The sequence below is a fragment of the Periophthalmus magnuspinnatus genome, chromosome 13, assembly GCF_009829125.3.
Source record: "Periophthalmus magnuspinnatus isolate fPerMag1 chromosome 13, fPerMag1.2.pri, whole genome shotgun sequence".
Lineage (NCBI taxonomy): Eukaryota > Metazoa > Chordata > Actinopteri > Gobiiformes > Gobiidae > Periophthalmus > Periophthalmus magnuspinnatus.
This window is the reverse complement of record NC_047138.1, coordinates 1,949,568-1,965,421: the sequence shown is the minus strand read 5'-3', so window position 1 is coordinate 1,965,421 and position 15,854 is coordinate 1,949,568. Positions and strand designations below refer to the sequence as shown.

The 15,854-nt window shown below is 40.0% G+C and overlaps 1 protein-coding gene across 1 annotated transcript in view; it reads right to left on the bottom strand.

Moving 5' to 3' along the window:
• Positions 1 to 15,854, bottom strand: part of lsamp (limbic system associated membrane protein) — a 365,491-nt gene that overhangs the window by 111,618 nt on the left and 238,019 nt on the right. The window contains exons 2-3 of the mRNA XM_033977510.2: positions 15,619 to 15,763; positions 13,389 to 13,476 (exon numbers count right to left, since the gene is read on the bottom strand). Of these exons, the coding sequence (XP_033833401.1) occupies positions 13,389 to 13,476; positions 15,619 to 15,763 (233 nt within the window). The remainder of the gene's footprint in view (positions 1 to 13,388; positions 13,477 to 15,618; positions 15,764 to 15,854) is intronic.

Genomic DNA, 15,854 nt, shown 5'->3' with positions numbered 1-15,854 from the left:
TACGCCCTGATATAACTCGCACTCTCGGAGAAACCGCGCATTAGCATCCCGCGTAGAGCCGTAAGGATTAGCCGAGCGATTCGCGACGCCGCACCGTGAAAGTGGAATCGCTCGGCGGCCATGTTTGCTTTTATTTTCCCAGAACCGTCGCGTTAATTGAGCGCAGACGCCGTTAGAGCGAGGGTCCGATAAGCCGCAGTATTTTATTTCACCGGGGTCAGCGTTACACAAGTGGAGTTAGCGCGCCAAATGAACTAAAACTTCCTTTCCGACGGGACGGGGAAAAATAGCTCATAAGACGAATGAATGGCTCCCCAGTTTGTGCGTTTTATGAAATACATTTGCATAGCGTCGCGGAATGTGCTGAACAAGCTGGAATATTAGTGTGGCTTACATAAAGGAGAAAGAACAACATTGTACTGGGACTAAACCCATTTCCCACTGGTCATTCCTTTTTAAAAATCCAATCTCTAGTCATAACACTGCATCACCGTATGGAAATTAAAAGGTTTAACACAGCGGCCGTCTGTACGTGACGCCTTCCCCGCGTATAGAACTTATAACTGCGTGTAACGTGTTTTAATTAACATAAAACACGAGTTAATTAATCCACACAAAATGAATTAAAGCTACAACCGTTTATTTCTCGTAAAGTAGGTCCAAAGTTACGATGTTGCTCGTTTAATGTTTTGTTTTGGTTGCACACTGGGTGAAGTCTCTGAACACGCAGCTCTGAGGTTTCTGCGTGGAACTGTAAGTGTTTTAATCATCTGCGAAACAGGAAGTGGCGACCGCTTTTCTCAGTTTTAAGCAGCTGTTTCGTTATTTCGTCTTGAGCGAGTCTCTTTTTGCTTTTCTTCTGGTTTGATTTTGGGATCGCTCGCCGCAGGATTCTTCTCATTCTCTCTCCGTCTTTTCCGCGCTCACTATTCTGTCCGTGGATTTCAGAACGAAGACAAATCAGGACCGTAGCGATTAACAATTTAAAACTAAATATTACATCTTTTGAATGGGTGAAATGGGGAAAATGTTGCAAGAACGTGAAGTTGAAACCCAAAAAACTTCATGCTTTCTGTCCATGGATTTCAGAATGAAGATAAATTAGGGCCGTTGCTGTGGCGATTAACAATTTAAAACTAAATATTACATCTTTTGAATGTGAAAAAGTCCTGAGAATGTAACAGGAAGTTGAAACCCATGAATATCGACCATTTGAGTCACTATTGTAAGGAAAAAAACAACAAAAAACAAACAACTTTATGCAATCTAAATAAAAAGAGGAGGAAAAAAACATCACAATTTCCCTGATTAGATCCATATTTGTTATTCTGTTGGTGCTTTTGTGTGAGATTTGGTCATTTCCACATTTGCATCTATAATTCACAAACTAATCCTCACATTTTCTTGTGGTTTTGTTATAAAACATCACCACACAACATTTGTATAACAGAAAAGTCCCTCATTAAAGCTTTACACAGTGACATCTATGTGAACAGAAACACATGAAACTTTGAGGAAAACTAAATATTACATCTTTTAAATGTGAAAAAGTCTGAAAATGTTACATGAACAAGAAGTTGAAACCCATGAATACTGACCATTTTAATAACTAAAACAAAAAAAAAAAACCCACACACACAAAAAACAACTTCACGCAATAAGAAATAAAATATAAATACATTTTTAAAACATCACAATTTGCCTGATTAGATCCATATTTGTTATTCTGTTGGTGCTTTGGTGTGAGATTTGATAATTACTGGTAATTTTATCCATAACTCACAAGTTAATCCTCAAATTTTCTGGTGATTTTGTTATAAAACATCACCACACACAAATGTCCCTCATTAAAGCTTTACCTTTACATAGTGACATCTCTGTAAACAGAAAGAGCGTGACAGTTTGAGGAAAAACTAAATATTGTGTCTTTTGAATGTGAAAAAAACTGAAAATGTTACATGAACAAGAAGTTGAAACCGTTCGAGTCAAAGTTGTAAAAGAAAAAAACAAAACAAAAACCTAAATCAACTTTAAAAAAATTACAATTTGCCTGATTAGACTCTATATTTATCATTCTGTCGGTGCTTTTGTGTGAGATTTGGTCATTTTATCCATAACTCACAAACTAATCTTCAAATTTTCTGGTGATTTTGTTATAAAACATCACCACACACAAATGTCCCTCATTAAAGCTTTACCTTTACATAGTGACACCTCTGTAAACAGAAGGAGCGTGACAGTTTGTGGAGGAAAGTGCGTTTTCCCATGTGTAGGAGCCGTACAGTTCCTCTTTTCTTTGCGACAGGAGCAGAATGCAGATGAATATGTAAACACAGACTGGCCTGGACCGAAACTCCGACGCTCCGCACGTTTACCAAGTCAACATCTCCGTGTTTGATCAAACGCAGAAATATTTAACCCGAGCTTCATACAAACTCCAAAAAAAAAAAACTAAAACAAAACGTCTTTAGAGCAGAGATGTTTTAATGGGGTGGATCTGAGTTCAAGTATGAAGTGTGGCTGTTCTGTGTCTATACTCCACTTCAGAAGCGGCTGAGAAATGCACTGCGTCTCATTAAAACAATACAAAGAAAAAAGGTTATGTTTGTTTCCGGAGCTCCTTGGAATAAACCACACTTCTGGAGGACAAATTATGCAGTGTCTGTTTTCATGGCAAAAAATATATTAGCACTTTTTCATTTTGGTTCAAGTTTAAGTTGTTTGTTTTTGGTTCTCGTTCCCGGAGCGTTGCCTCATCGGAAGGTTGAATTTGAATTAAGGTTACATGGTCATCGCTCGCAGAATAATATATTTTTGTCAATATGAATGAATAAGAACTCTGAAACGGGAGACAGGTCTTCAAAATATTAAAACTTCAGTCCTGAGTGGTCAGTTTCTTAGATCAGATTCTTATTTATGAACTAGTATTTGTCGTTTACATCAAGATAAATTTGATGGAAGTGTCTTATGGATGTTTAGTTATAATGGAAAAGGAGTTTAATGTGCTTTACAGAATAAGAAAGACATTAAAACCACAACACAAACAAATCAGAGCAGAAATAATCAGCGTTAAATTAATATTAAAGGAGAAAAGTGCAGAATAAAACCCTTTCAGTCACAGATAAACACAATTGTCTGAGTCTGGATTTAAACTTTGTCAAAGTCGAGGTCTGTGTCACATCTACAGGTTTAGTCCATGTTTAGCCCCTCTGTAGTCCATGTTTAGTCCATGTTTAGTCCTGGTTTAGTCCATGTTTAGTCCATGTTTAGTCCTGGTTTAGTCCATGTTTAGTCCTTGTTTAGTCCTGGTTTAGTCCATGTTTAGTCCATGTTTAGTCCAGGTTTAGTCCAGGTTTAGTCCTGGTTTAGTCCTGGTTTAGTCCTGGTTTAGTCCATGTTTAGTCCTTGTTTAGTCCTTGTTTAGTCCATGTTTAGTGCTGGTTTAGTCCTATTTTAGCCCTGGTTTAAACCTTGCTTAATCCTGGTTTAGTCCTGCTTTAGTCCAGGTTTAATCCAGTTTATTCTTCTATTCAGTCTATTCTCTGAGCACATGTGTGAAGTACTTCCTGGTTCTCGACCTGAGCCACAGGACACATGTGTGAAGTACTTCCTGGTTCCTGAGCGGTCATGTTCTGGACGTCCTGTTCTGTCTTAAGGCTCTAAACACATTGTTGTGTAAATTACCCCAGACTCTCATACAGTTCGTCTTCTGCCTCTGACTCTTGTTTTGCCGGAGCTGTCGACTCAACTTAAACTCTAAATGTACTTGCCTCTTGAAAGAAACTTTGTCATATAATTGAGATTCGTGTCACTGACCCTGGCGTCGCGCTCGCCACCGTCCTGCGAAAATAACCTGTGATCTTTGCTGCCTGAGAATTTAGTCCGTCTGATCATTTGTTTTCCAATTACGCACGTGTCCCCGCGAGCAGAAAATTGTCAGCTTTGGTTATGTGAACGTGATCACGGCTCTGTAACCAGGGGCAATGTCTGCAGCCGCAAACATTTTCAGAGCCATTAAAAGATGAAGGAGGCGAGTGATTATCCCGCCCAGGGTTGATTGGGTTTTCAGCGGTGGGTCGAAGTTGAGGAGTGTCAGGTTGAACACCGCACACACACACACACACATGTGTGTGTGTCCTCACTGTGACAGTTTGTTAAATATGTGGAGGTTTTTAAGACGTGACTTCAGTGTTGAGTTTAAAGGTGATGGAGCAGCTCCACCTGTTTGACACAGCAGGGCCACAAATACAGACGACTGTGGCTCAGTGGGTAAAGTGTGCGTCCACTGGTTTGCAGCAGTTGTGTCCTTGAGCAAGACACTTAACCCACCTTGCACTGGCTGAGTCCCAGTTGAGTCCTGCTTTAGTCCTGGTTTAGTCTTGTTTTAGTCCTGGTTTAGTCCTGCTTTAGTCCCGGTTGCGGGTCGTGCTTTAGTCCTGCTTTAGCCTAGCTTTAATCCTGGAGTAGTCTTGGTTTAGTCCTGGTTCAGTCCGGGTTTAGTCCTTGTTTAGTCCATGTTTAGTCCTGCTTTAGTCCTCGTTTAGTCCTTGTTTAGTCCTGGTTTAGTCCTTGTTTAGTCCTGGTTTAGTCCTGGTTCAGTCCTTGTTTAGTCCTTGTTTAGTCCTGGTTCAGTCCTTGTTTAGTCCTGGTTTAGTCCTGGTTCAGTCCTGGTTTAGTCCTGGTTCAGTCCTCGTTTAGTCCTCGTTTAGTCCTGATTTAGTCCTGGTTTAGTCCTGGTTTAGTCCTTGTTTAGTCCTGGTTTAGTCCTTGTTCAGTCCTGGTTCAGTCCTAGTTCAGTCCTGGTTTAGTCCTGGTTTAGTCCTTGTTTAGTCCTGGTTTAGTCCTTGTTCAGTCCTGGTTCAGTCCTAGTTCAGTCCTGGTTAGGTCCTGATTTAGTCCTGGCTCTATTACGTCATCATTTATAATCTCTTTGCATGGAACGTTCCAGTTTTGCATTTCATTTATTTAATCCGTCTTTATTCAATGTCAGACATTTGTATTATTCAAAATTCTCTTGAAAAACATGGATTCTTTTGGTGAGTGGGGTCTCCTTTCCACAGTTCTGACTTGTAACTTATAACTCCCATAGAAATAATACAGAACACAGTGCATCTTTAAGTATTTTGACCCTACAGTGGGATAAAAGTAACGATCAGAAGGATTTAAACACGCCATCTTCTCTTTTCACACTTTAAAATACAGCGCTGCATTTGTTTTTTCATTCATTTGATTTTACTGTATTGTTCTGGTGTGAGGAAACACGCCGAATTTCTTCTGGTTGTTTATTTTCCGAACACGAGGGCGACTGAAGGCCGTAACCCGCCAGAACAAGAGCAGAACAACAGCAGTTTCAACTCACTAGAGCCGATCTCCAAAACAGACCAGGAGCTGACAAACAGAACCTTCACGTCAACTTTTCAGCCGAGCAATGGATCAGTTCAAAGTTTGGTGCTCAGGATTGTGTTATTGTTGTGTTATTGTTCTGTTATTGTTGTGTTATTGTTTACGGATCACGCCATTTTTAGTGGCGTCCGAACATCCAGTTGGTGAAAAAGTAGTGTCCTCAAAATTTCTCACAACGCACTTTGTAAATTCCTGAGCAGCAGCATAAACTGTATATATAAATGGACATAGCTAACCTGCTAGCCACTGTCACGCTCCAAACAGGAAGTGCTCATGGGCGCTGCTGTCAGACTCGTCATTTTGGTCTTAAATGTTCGTATTAACCCGCTCTACATGATCCTGGGGTTCATTTTTTGAGTTATTTTAAGTTTGTTTGTTTATTATTATTATTATTATTATTATTATTATTATTATATTTTTTGTAGTTATTTTGAGATTTTTTTTAATTTTTTTTTTATATTAGGTTTTATTTTTGTTATTTTTATTTATTTATTTTTAAGTTATTTTGAGGTGTTTTTTGTTTATTTTTTATTATTTTGAGGGTTTTTTTTTTATTTAATTCAATTTTTTTTTTACTTTGGATTGTGTGTTTTTTTTTCTTTTTTTTGAGTTTATTTATTTATTTAATTTTTAACTGTCCCCTCTCTCTGTACCTGCAGCTGTCAGACTCGTCATTTTGGTCTTAAATGTTCGTATTAACCCTCTACATGATCCAGTTTTTTTTAATTTCACTATTGTGTCTGTAAATTAAGATATGAACATTAATAACAGACAAATCCGTCGTCGTTAAAAATTCATGGATTTATTTAACATTGTAATCTCTAATAAAGTCCTTCACTCGTCCAAACTCTGTCCCGAGAAGCAGAGCAGCCTCCTAAACCGTCCAATCCAATAAAAACAATTAGCGCTTCAGTCTCCTGAACCATCTCAGCAGCCGTAAAAATGCACCAGCTTCCTTCTTCTTCTTCTTCGGGACTTCCTGTTGCTCGGTGCTCAGGTGGAACAGGTTCACCGTGGAGTGGTTTTCATCGTGCAGCTCTACGATGGGGCCTTCTGGCAGGTGGTCGCCTGTTCTTTGAGCCATGGGGTCCATCCTTGGGTCCTCCTTAAGCTCGTCTATCTGTCTGTGCAGTTGGTCGTCTGTTCTTTGAGGCATGAGGTGCATCTTTGCGTCCTCCTTAAACTGACCTCCCTCGCTGTGCAGGTGGTCATCTGTTCTTCGAGCCATGAGGTCCATCCTTGCGTCCTCCTTAAGCTGACCTCGCTGGATTTGCAGTTGGTCGTCTGTTCTTCGAGGCGTGAGGTCCATCCTTATGTCCTCCTTAAGCTGACCTCGCTGGATTTGCAGTTGATCGTCTGTTCTTCGAGGCATGAAGTCCATCCTTACGTCCTCCTTAAGCTCGTCTACCTGTCTCTGCAGCAGCTCGATGGTGTTTTGTAGCCGTGCGTTCTCGCTCCTCGTCATTGTCAGCAGATGTTTCAGATGCTGTTTCTCCTCGGTCAGTCGTTGCGACTCCTGCGCAAACCTGCTCTCCAGCTCCAGCTCCTCTTTCTCGTGATCAGAAATGGTTCGCTGCATGTCTCTGATCTGCTTGTCTTTTTCCTGTAGAAGTCGGCACAGCTCCTCCAGGGTCTTAGCATATCGTTCAGGTGCTGGAGCCATTGGTCAAAACTGCTCAAACTGTGTCAAACTGCAAGTGTGTTTGAAAATATACAAGATCTACAGAGTTTTGTGATGGTTCAATCTGCCCACGTGTTTATTTTTGATTTGTTTGATGGTTTATTGCTACATTCCAAAAAAAAACCCCAACAGAAATCAGAATCTTATGGAGCTATTTCAAGAACAGAGCCACAACTGTCTGTAATCAGCCATAAACACATCAAACGTTCTATTTATGCATTTGAATTACGTCAGAATACTGTACTGATCTGCTCTTTTGTGTTTATGTTGTGTTTAGTTCAGCGCTGACACCTTTTGTTTTGTGTCATTCTGGTCTTAAATGTTCGTATTAACCCGCTCTACGTGATCCTGGGGTTCATTTTTTGAGTTATTTTAAGTTTATTTATTATTATTATTATTATTATTATTATTATTATTATTATTATTATATTTTTTGTAGTTATTTTGAGATTTTTTTATGTTTTTTTATTTTTAGGTTTTGTTTTAGTTATTTTTATTTATATATTTTTAAGTTATTTTGTGGTGTTTTTTTGTTTATTTTTTTATTATTTTGAGTTTTTTTGTTTGTTTTTTTTAGTTATTTTGATTTTTTTATTTTATTTTATTATTATTTTTTACTTTGAATAGTGTTTTTTTGTTTGTTTGTGGGTTTTTTTTTTAGCTTATTTATTTATTTTTTAACTGTCCTCTCTCTGTCTCTGCTGCTTCAGACTCATTCTGGTCTTAAATGTTCGTATTAACCCTCTACATGATCCAGTTTTTTTATTTCACTATTGTCTGATTGACAGCGTTGCTAAGCGCTTGCATACCTTCCACAGCCTCGCTCCTGATTGGCTCTTTGGTTGCTATGATACTCAAGTCGGAATTACAAATAGAGAACTCTGCTCCAAATTAGCCGCTATAACCGCTAGCCTCGATGAGCTTCATTTGGAGGCTGTGGGTGACGTCAAACTCACTCAGTCCACTTTTTTATACAGACTACGGGACATTTTTCGATCCCGAGCTCAACGTATACGTTTCTACTGACTTGTAATACAATTAAAAACTAGCGAAAAGTAGAAAAGTTGGTGTACATTTGCGCAAATTAGTTGAAGCTAGCTGCGTTGAAATGGGTTCCAGGTCATGAATACAAAAGTGACACAAAGTTGACAGTCGTCCAAACTCCCTAGCAACAGGTTAGCTGCTAAACGACCTGTCCGGACGGGAAGGGGCGTTACCTTCCAACACCCTCGCTCTGGATTGGCTCTTAGGTCGCTACGATACTCAGAGTCGGATTTCCAAACACGGAACCCAAGCTACAAATCCGGCGCTATAACTGCTAGCCTCGACAAGCTTCATTTGTCTGTAGCCGAACGCGGTTGTGACGCAGTTGACGTTTGTTTATTTAGCTCTTGTGTTCAGAAAATAAACAACGAGAAGAAATTCGGCGCGTTTCCTGACACCAGAACGCTACGGTACATTTACGTGAACGCTAAAATAACTCGCATTTTAAAGTGTAATGGTTTTACGAACAAAGTAACTGCGCATGATTTGATTTTTTACCAGCTCTACACAAGAGTTTTGTATCAAATGAAGCACATTCTCCAAAAAGCCCAGGCTCATTTTAGAGTCGATAGATCCTTTGGTCTATTCTTAAACATAAATATACTTCATTTCTTGGACATAAAACCGTAAATGCAACTGCTGACCACACAAACGCACTGTAATCTCCTGATCCTGCTCCTCTCTCCTGATTAGCTTTAGCTTTAGCGTCGTGCCCCGTTTACGATAAAAGCAGCAGAAGTGAATCCGCACGAGCAGATTACACCCACTCACGGAAGAAAAATGCACAACAGCTGAGCACAACAAAAGCAACGCGACTGAATGGGACTTTGAGAGACACGGTGGGAGGCGACGGAGAAAACCACCCAATCAATGTTTCGCAATAACTGTCGCATTAGAGGTGATGAACGACCGAGACCAGCAGAAACCGCGCAACTCCGAGCGGTATTTCCCAAAGATCGAGCGCGGAATAATCAAAACACAATGCATTCTGGGAAGAGGTGGACATTTGCTGCTGAGGATCCCAGAAACTAAGCGTCACTTCGTATGTTGACCTTGAAAAATAGTGTTAATGATGTTTTATCTTAGTCCATAGGCGGGTGTGGACTTCAGTAGCTCATTTACGCTGAAGTTCAGTCAAATGGATTATTGAAAGATGAAACATTTGACGTTTGCGTGACTAAGAATCGGTGCGTACGATGTTTTATCATTAGCCTATATTTATTTATGATACTCTGAAGTGACATCGTGCTGATATCAAGCCAAAAAAGTTCTAAAATAGTCTGAAAACTCGAGAAAAAATACAAAAGGGATTTAAAAAACACATTTTCAGGAGCCTGTGAACAATCGGAGCATCCATTGTCTCGTTTAGGTGTTTAATTTTCAACAAAAGTGCGACTGAAAAAACAGTTCGCTAATGCTAGGTAGCTTTTGACTGTAATGTCATTTGAGCGGGACGTGTTTAACAGCATAAATAATGTCACAAGTTTGTTTTTTATGGTCAGATCGTGTTAAAAGAAAGTCTAATGTTTGTAACAGAGCTTCAGACGGAGCAGTGCCTACAGTTAGCATAGGGTGGTCAGATTTTCCAAATTCAAAACTGGGACACACCCGGGTCTGAGGGACATCTAGCGTTGCATTTTTTTTGACATTTTCAAGCTTTTTTTTCTGTTTTTTAGCGAAACAAATGACAAAACATGGCTCCATTTACTGTTGGTCAAAAAAGGGACAACGGGGACATTTCTAAAACTGGACAAATCGCTGGTTTTGGATAAATCTACTGGGACGAGGGGCACGTGACTCAAAACTGGGACTGTTCCAGGTAAAAAGGGACGTCCTCAAACCTTCAGGGAATGTTGGCGACTCCGGCTTCATCAATCTGTATTTTTAGTTGTAGCTTAATCACAAAAGGCTTTACCGTTTGCATCAGTCATTTCTCTCCACGCTGAATATTACACTGATGAGTTTTTAACATAAGTGTCGCCATCGTTAATCATCTAAATAGGCTTTATGTTTTATAATCACAAATGAAAAACAAGTACAGGAGTCGTGTTCTAAAAATAATAAATAAATAATAAATAAAATAATAATAAATATAATAATAATAAAATAAATATAATACAAATAAAAATAATTAAAAGAGGTTTGTTTTGAGCGTACAGTGAGGCTATAACATGGATTTGTTCAATTTAAAAACAATATTAGAACAGTTATGAAAGGAAAAACTTAAAAACTAACCCGCAATCAGCGAAATCCGTGAAGTACCACCTTTATTTTACAATTATTCTCTATGTTTTTGTCTGTAAAACCCCTCACCACACACTTTATACACTTTTCTCACACAGGCGCTAACATTCTACATGGAAATAAGTTTTATTAAAGCCAAAGAAACCACATTTTCATGGAGACGGGCCAAGTAACAGCCAGGTTTGTGGAGATGGGAGCCCACTCACAGTATAGACACGTGTTTTTTTCTACTTTTTATGTAATAAAAGTATCCAAAATCAAGAATATTATTATTTTTTAGTCTATTTTTGGCACATTTTCTCACATTTCTCTCTCGTTTAAACTCTCTCAAAGCTCAAACCTTCGTAGGCGTCTTTGTCGGTGCAGAACGTTTCATCGACATTGTGGGTTTTGCCGGTGATTGATGGACAACGGTCTACAGTCCCTCAGCCAATCAGGACGCAGAACACAATGCACGTTCATACACTAAAAAAAGCATACAAAATTACACTAAAAAAGAGTGAGACCGCAAAATCTGAACCACGTTATAGCGAGGGACAACTGTACAAATGAAAAAAATAATGCGTTTTCCCATTCGCAATATTATCTATTTTAGAAGCAACAACAGAGTATAAACCACAGCTGAATCGTCACATTGTTATACATCAAACTGGTCATTCACAAACCCTTTTCTCATCTTAATCAACGGACGCCGGAGCGATAGTCGTGAGGTGAAAGTGCTACCTGCTCAAAGACGAACAAACGCGCGTCGCTGAGCTCCTGCAGCTGTAGCGAGCGCACACTTGTCTATCACGCAGTCTGTTCTTGGCAGGTTAAAAGCCATATCTGTCAACTAACTGTGGCTTCGGAAAAACAACATTACACAGGCCCCAATGGCATTTTGATGGATAATGAACTCAGCCTTGATGCCAGCTCAGTGATTTTGTGAACGTTTATTCTCTCGCTCCCAAAAGGTAAGCAGCAATCGAGGCGCATTTGTGAGGTTTAAAAGGGTAAAATATACTGACAGTTCAAAAGCACCTGCTCTGGATATGACACTATGAAGTTGAAAAATAGCACTAGGAGCTATAACGAGTGTTCATGGAGATTACAGAGCCTCTTTATCCTCGTGCTGCAGTGTAACAGGAAAACCAATTAACACATCACAAAATATTAGTGTTAACTGCGAGAACTGTACCATACGGAATACTAAAGACACACTACGGGACTTTTATGGTGAAGGGCACGTTGCTCGTTTGTCGTCTTGGAGATGTTATTGTTCTTTTGCGTGGAATCTACCACAGTACGATGTAAAAACACAGGGGATTTACTTAATTAATGCTTTTTATGGCCAAAAAACAACGTGAAAAACATGGATTTTAAGGTGAACTGTGTTGCCTTTTCCATAAATCTGTAACTTTTTGGTCTCTTGTTTATCGCGGGGGTTACGTTCTAAAAATAAGCCGCAACAGGCGAAATCCGCGAAGTATCAGCTTTATTTTTACATTATTCTCTCTGTTTTTGTCTGTAAAACCCCTCACCACACACTTTATACACTTTTCTCACACAGGCGTTAACATTTTCTCACATTTCTCTCTCGTTTAAACTCTCTCAAAGTTCAAACCTTCGTAGGCGTCTTTGTCGGTGCAGAACGTTTCATCGACATTGTGGGTTTTGTCGGGGAGAAAACAAATCGCAAACGTACAGCACTTCAGAGTCACACTGAGATCCAACGTTTATGTAAATTTGTCTGAACACATTCTGTACTGGACAGGAGACACGGCACGGAGGAGACTGATGGACAATGGTCTACAGTCCAACAGCCAATCAGGACGCACGACACAATGGTCTACAGTCCAACAGCCAATCAGGACGCACGACACAATGGTCTACAGTCCAACAGCCAATCAGGACGCACGACACAATGGTCTACAGTCCAACAGCCAATCAGGACGCACGACACAATGGTCTACAGTCCAACAGCCAATCAGGACGCACGACACAATGGTCTACAGTCCAACAGCCAATCAGGACGCACGACACAATGCACATTCATACTCTGTAAAAAAAAGGAAATTGCACTAAAAACAATCCACGAAACAGCGAGACCACGAAAGGTGAACCGCGATATAGCGAAGGACAACTGTAGATCAATTCAACGGCGCACTATAGAACGTTTTAGGCAAAGTGACTGGCTCTACATATGGTGCCATGGCGAGCCCCCACTAAAAAAATTTCCATAGTGCATCTTTGTATGTCGTATGTAACACTGAGCTGCAGACACACGACGAGTCAAATGTTTGGACACACTTTTTCATTATTATTTTTCTTCTTTGCTGTGTATTTTCTCACTGAACACATCCAGACTGTGAATGGACACAGTCAAAAACAAAACTCAAAATCACAAAAAATAAAAGAGCCGCCTTTTGCTTCGCACTTTTGTCATTTCTTGACCACGAAAAGGCACAAACGTGAAGTGAAAACTACAGTATTTCAGGTGATTTCATCGTGAAAGTCAAGGATTTGCAGCTGTCAGCAAAGCAAAGGGCTGATACTTTGAGGATTTTAATATATATATAAAAAACAAACCCTGAATGAGAGCGAGTGTCCAAACTTTTGACTGGTCATGTGTGTGTTTTGCCAGAGCCTTATGTCACACATTCAATTAAACCTGTGCATAAAACAAGAACCAGCTCCGTGTCATTACATCATGTCCTCAACAGCGACACGTAAGTTCTACAAGGCCGAGCTGAAGCCCTCCGCTCCACTTCATATCTCTCTTCGTTCAGCTTTTTCTTTTTTATCTGAGCTCTAAATTTCATCCGTGAAAAAATATGTCCTATTCTTTGAAATGTAAAACTCGCTCCTGCTTCTCAGGTGCACTTAAGATTCATTTGAACTCGAGATGCCGTTGCTGGGGGCGGGTGTTCGTGACAATTTTCCCCTCGCACTTTGCATATTCATTTCTACAGTAGTTTTCCTTGAGCGCACGGTGTTGTAGCGGAGATAGGGCTGCCCGTTAAAGACAGAGCGTTACCTTGTACGATGAGGTAGACGTGTGAGGTCTTGGGCTTCTGCTTCGTCTGTATGGAGCACGTGTACGAGCCTTCGTCGTAAACATCCACCTGCACAAACAAACAATCGTCTCAAAAACACAAACGGCACACAGCGTTCACCGCAAGTTAAATCAATGGATCATTATCGATTTGTTTATACCAGGGGTCGGCAACCTGCGGCTCCGCGTGGCTTGGGAAAATAAATTGAGTATTTAATTGAAGCGTATTTTAATTGTGTTAGTTCTTTTTTAAAAATTGTAGTTCTAACTTGGAAAAACTGAAAAAGCGGCTTGGATGAGCAGCAAAACGACAGATTTAAACTTTGTCTTTTGCTTCTAACTTGGAAGATTATTGTGATCTTATTATTACTTTTCATCGTTCAAAATAAGCGTCAAAACTTGCGGAAACCGGTGCTCGCCAAAACGCAGCGCATTTATCGAGACTTTTACATTCCCGACATCGACATAAACCTGAAGAAATGTGCGTTTGGAGTCGTGTCGATGTTCAGATCCGCAAACATCTGTGAGCAGCTTTTCTCCACCATGAACTACGTCCTGCAGAAACATCAACAAGAGACTTCAGCCCCGACAGACGCAGACGCTGCAGAAGGTCCGGAGCAGACGTCACATTAACCAGGGAAAAGAAAGATTTATGCAGAGATTTTTGCAAATATTTATTTTTCGTTGTTTAGTGACACTCGTGTTTATTTCTCCAATTCATTTTTTAAATTCAGGTCACGGCTCCACTACACGCTCTGATATAAGGACAACGGCTCACGCTAGTCTTTTGTTTGCTACGAGGATCATTGAAGTTCACGTTTTAATTCATTTGAAACACTTTAGCTGTTTATACAAAGTGAAAAGGTAAAACAGAAAAAACAATATCCAGTGTTATCTTCATTTTAGATAAAAGTATCTGCGACTCCCAGTGTTTACTTTTCTGTGGAAACTGGGTCCAAATGGCTCTGTGGGGGTTAAAGGTTAAAGGTTAAAGGTTAAAGCTCGCCGACCCCTGGTTTACACTCTCTGGGAGCATCTTGATTATTTATAATGTGCAGTTTTGTTCTGATAAAACTATTGCCTTTAAAACACACAGTAAATTGTCTTGAATTGCAGGTGTCGTTCGTCTCTGTTCGTCTTCTGTGATAAATACTGTACATGTCAGTTTTACCCTTGACGATACGCGACAGTTTATCAAATTCTCACACTGAATCATTTCACTAATGTGACATAAGGAGCGATTTATGTGATGAGTCGATTAGTGCCACCAATTTGCCTCAGAATGTGCCGTGTATTTACAACATATGTCCACTGAGGTGATTCAGCGACATTTTACACTCGAGCTGAATTTAGGCCAATTATTATCCTATTAACTTTGTCCCAGTTATTCCCAGTTATTCCCAGTTATTAATCAAACTGAGTAAATACCTAAGACACAGCAGCACTGACTTTATACTTTGAATTCAATATTTTGAGTCATTTATTTTGTTGAGATGAAACTATAGATGCAGACTCCAGCAAACCACATCCACGTTTTGCTGCAAGAACTTGAACTTTTCATAATTTAAGAATGTTCAGGATTGAAGGAAGGTGTTTGAAGCTTAATGTCTTGAACCTATAATCCCTCAGTCGTCCAGGTCTGATCCACAGCAAAAGACGAAGTTTAAATCTGTTCCTAACAAAAATAGCTTTCGTTTTTTTTTTTTTTCAAACCTACAAACACTTTAAGAAAGAAACTCCCGAGACATAAACAAAGTAATGTTCAGTGAAGAGAAGGGCGCAGTGAGAAACTAAACAGACACTTGATAAGAGAAAGAACCAACAGAGAGAGAGAGAGAGAGAGAGAGCAGCTCAGGACCACAGTCTGCTGTTCATCTCCATCTCAAAGACACTCAACGCTCATTTGAACAGAGTGAGGTTCAGATCTGAGCCACAGAAAAGAAATGGTTTGAGAGGAGAGTTAAAGAAGTGACAATCTTTTCTTCAGACCCAAAGCAAACAAAGAGAACAATAGCAGGGTCGTTAAAGGGTAGCTCCTCCCTTCAGACAGAGAAAAACTGAAGTGTCTTGGACGAGCAGCCAAACGTCTTCACTCCTTCAACGATTTGTCCAGTTGACGGATTTAAACCTCGTCTTTTGCTTCGTATTGAACCAAACTAACATCAAACTAATAAACATGTGGTTATTGTTGCCGAGTTCTTTTGTGGTTCACCTTCTGTATGCGCAGGCTGTACTCCAGCTGTCCCTTAGTGACCAGGTCGACCCGGGGGTCCAGAGACCACTTGTCCTGTCCCGCGAAGATGATGTTGGATCGATTGAGCCAGGCCACTCTGGAGACTTTGTCGTCGACGTAACACCTGAGGAGAGACGGACAGTGAGGTTAATACCTTCATAAACTTGGAGATTATTATTCAAGCGAGATCTTTAAGTTTGTTTTTTAGTCCAGGA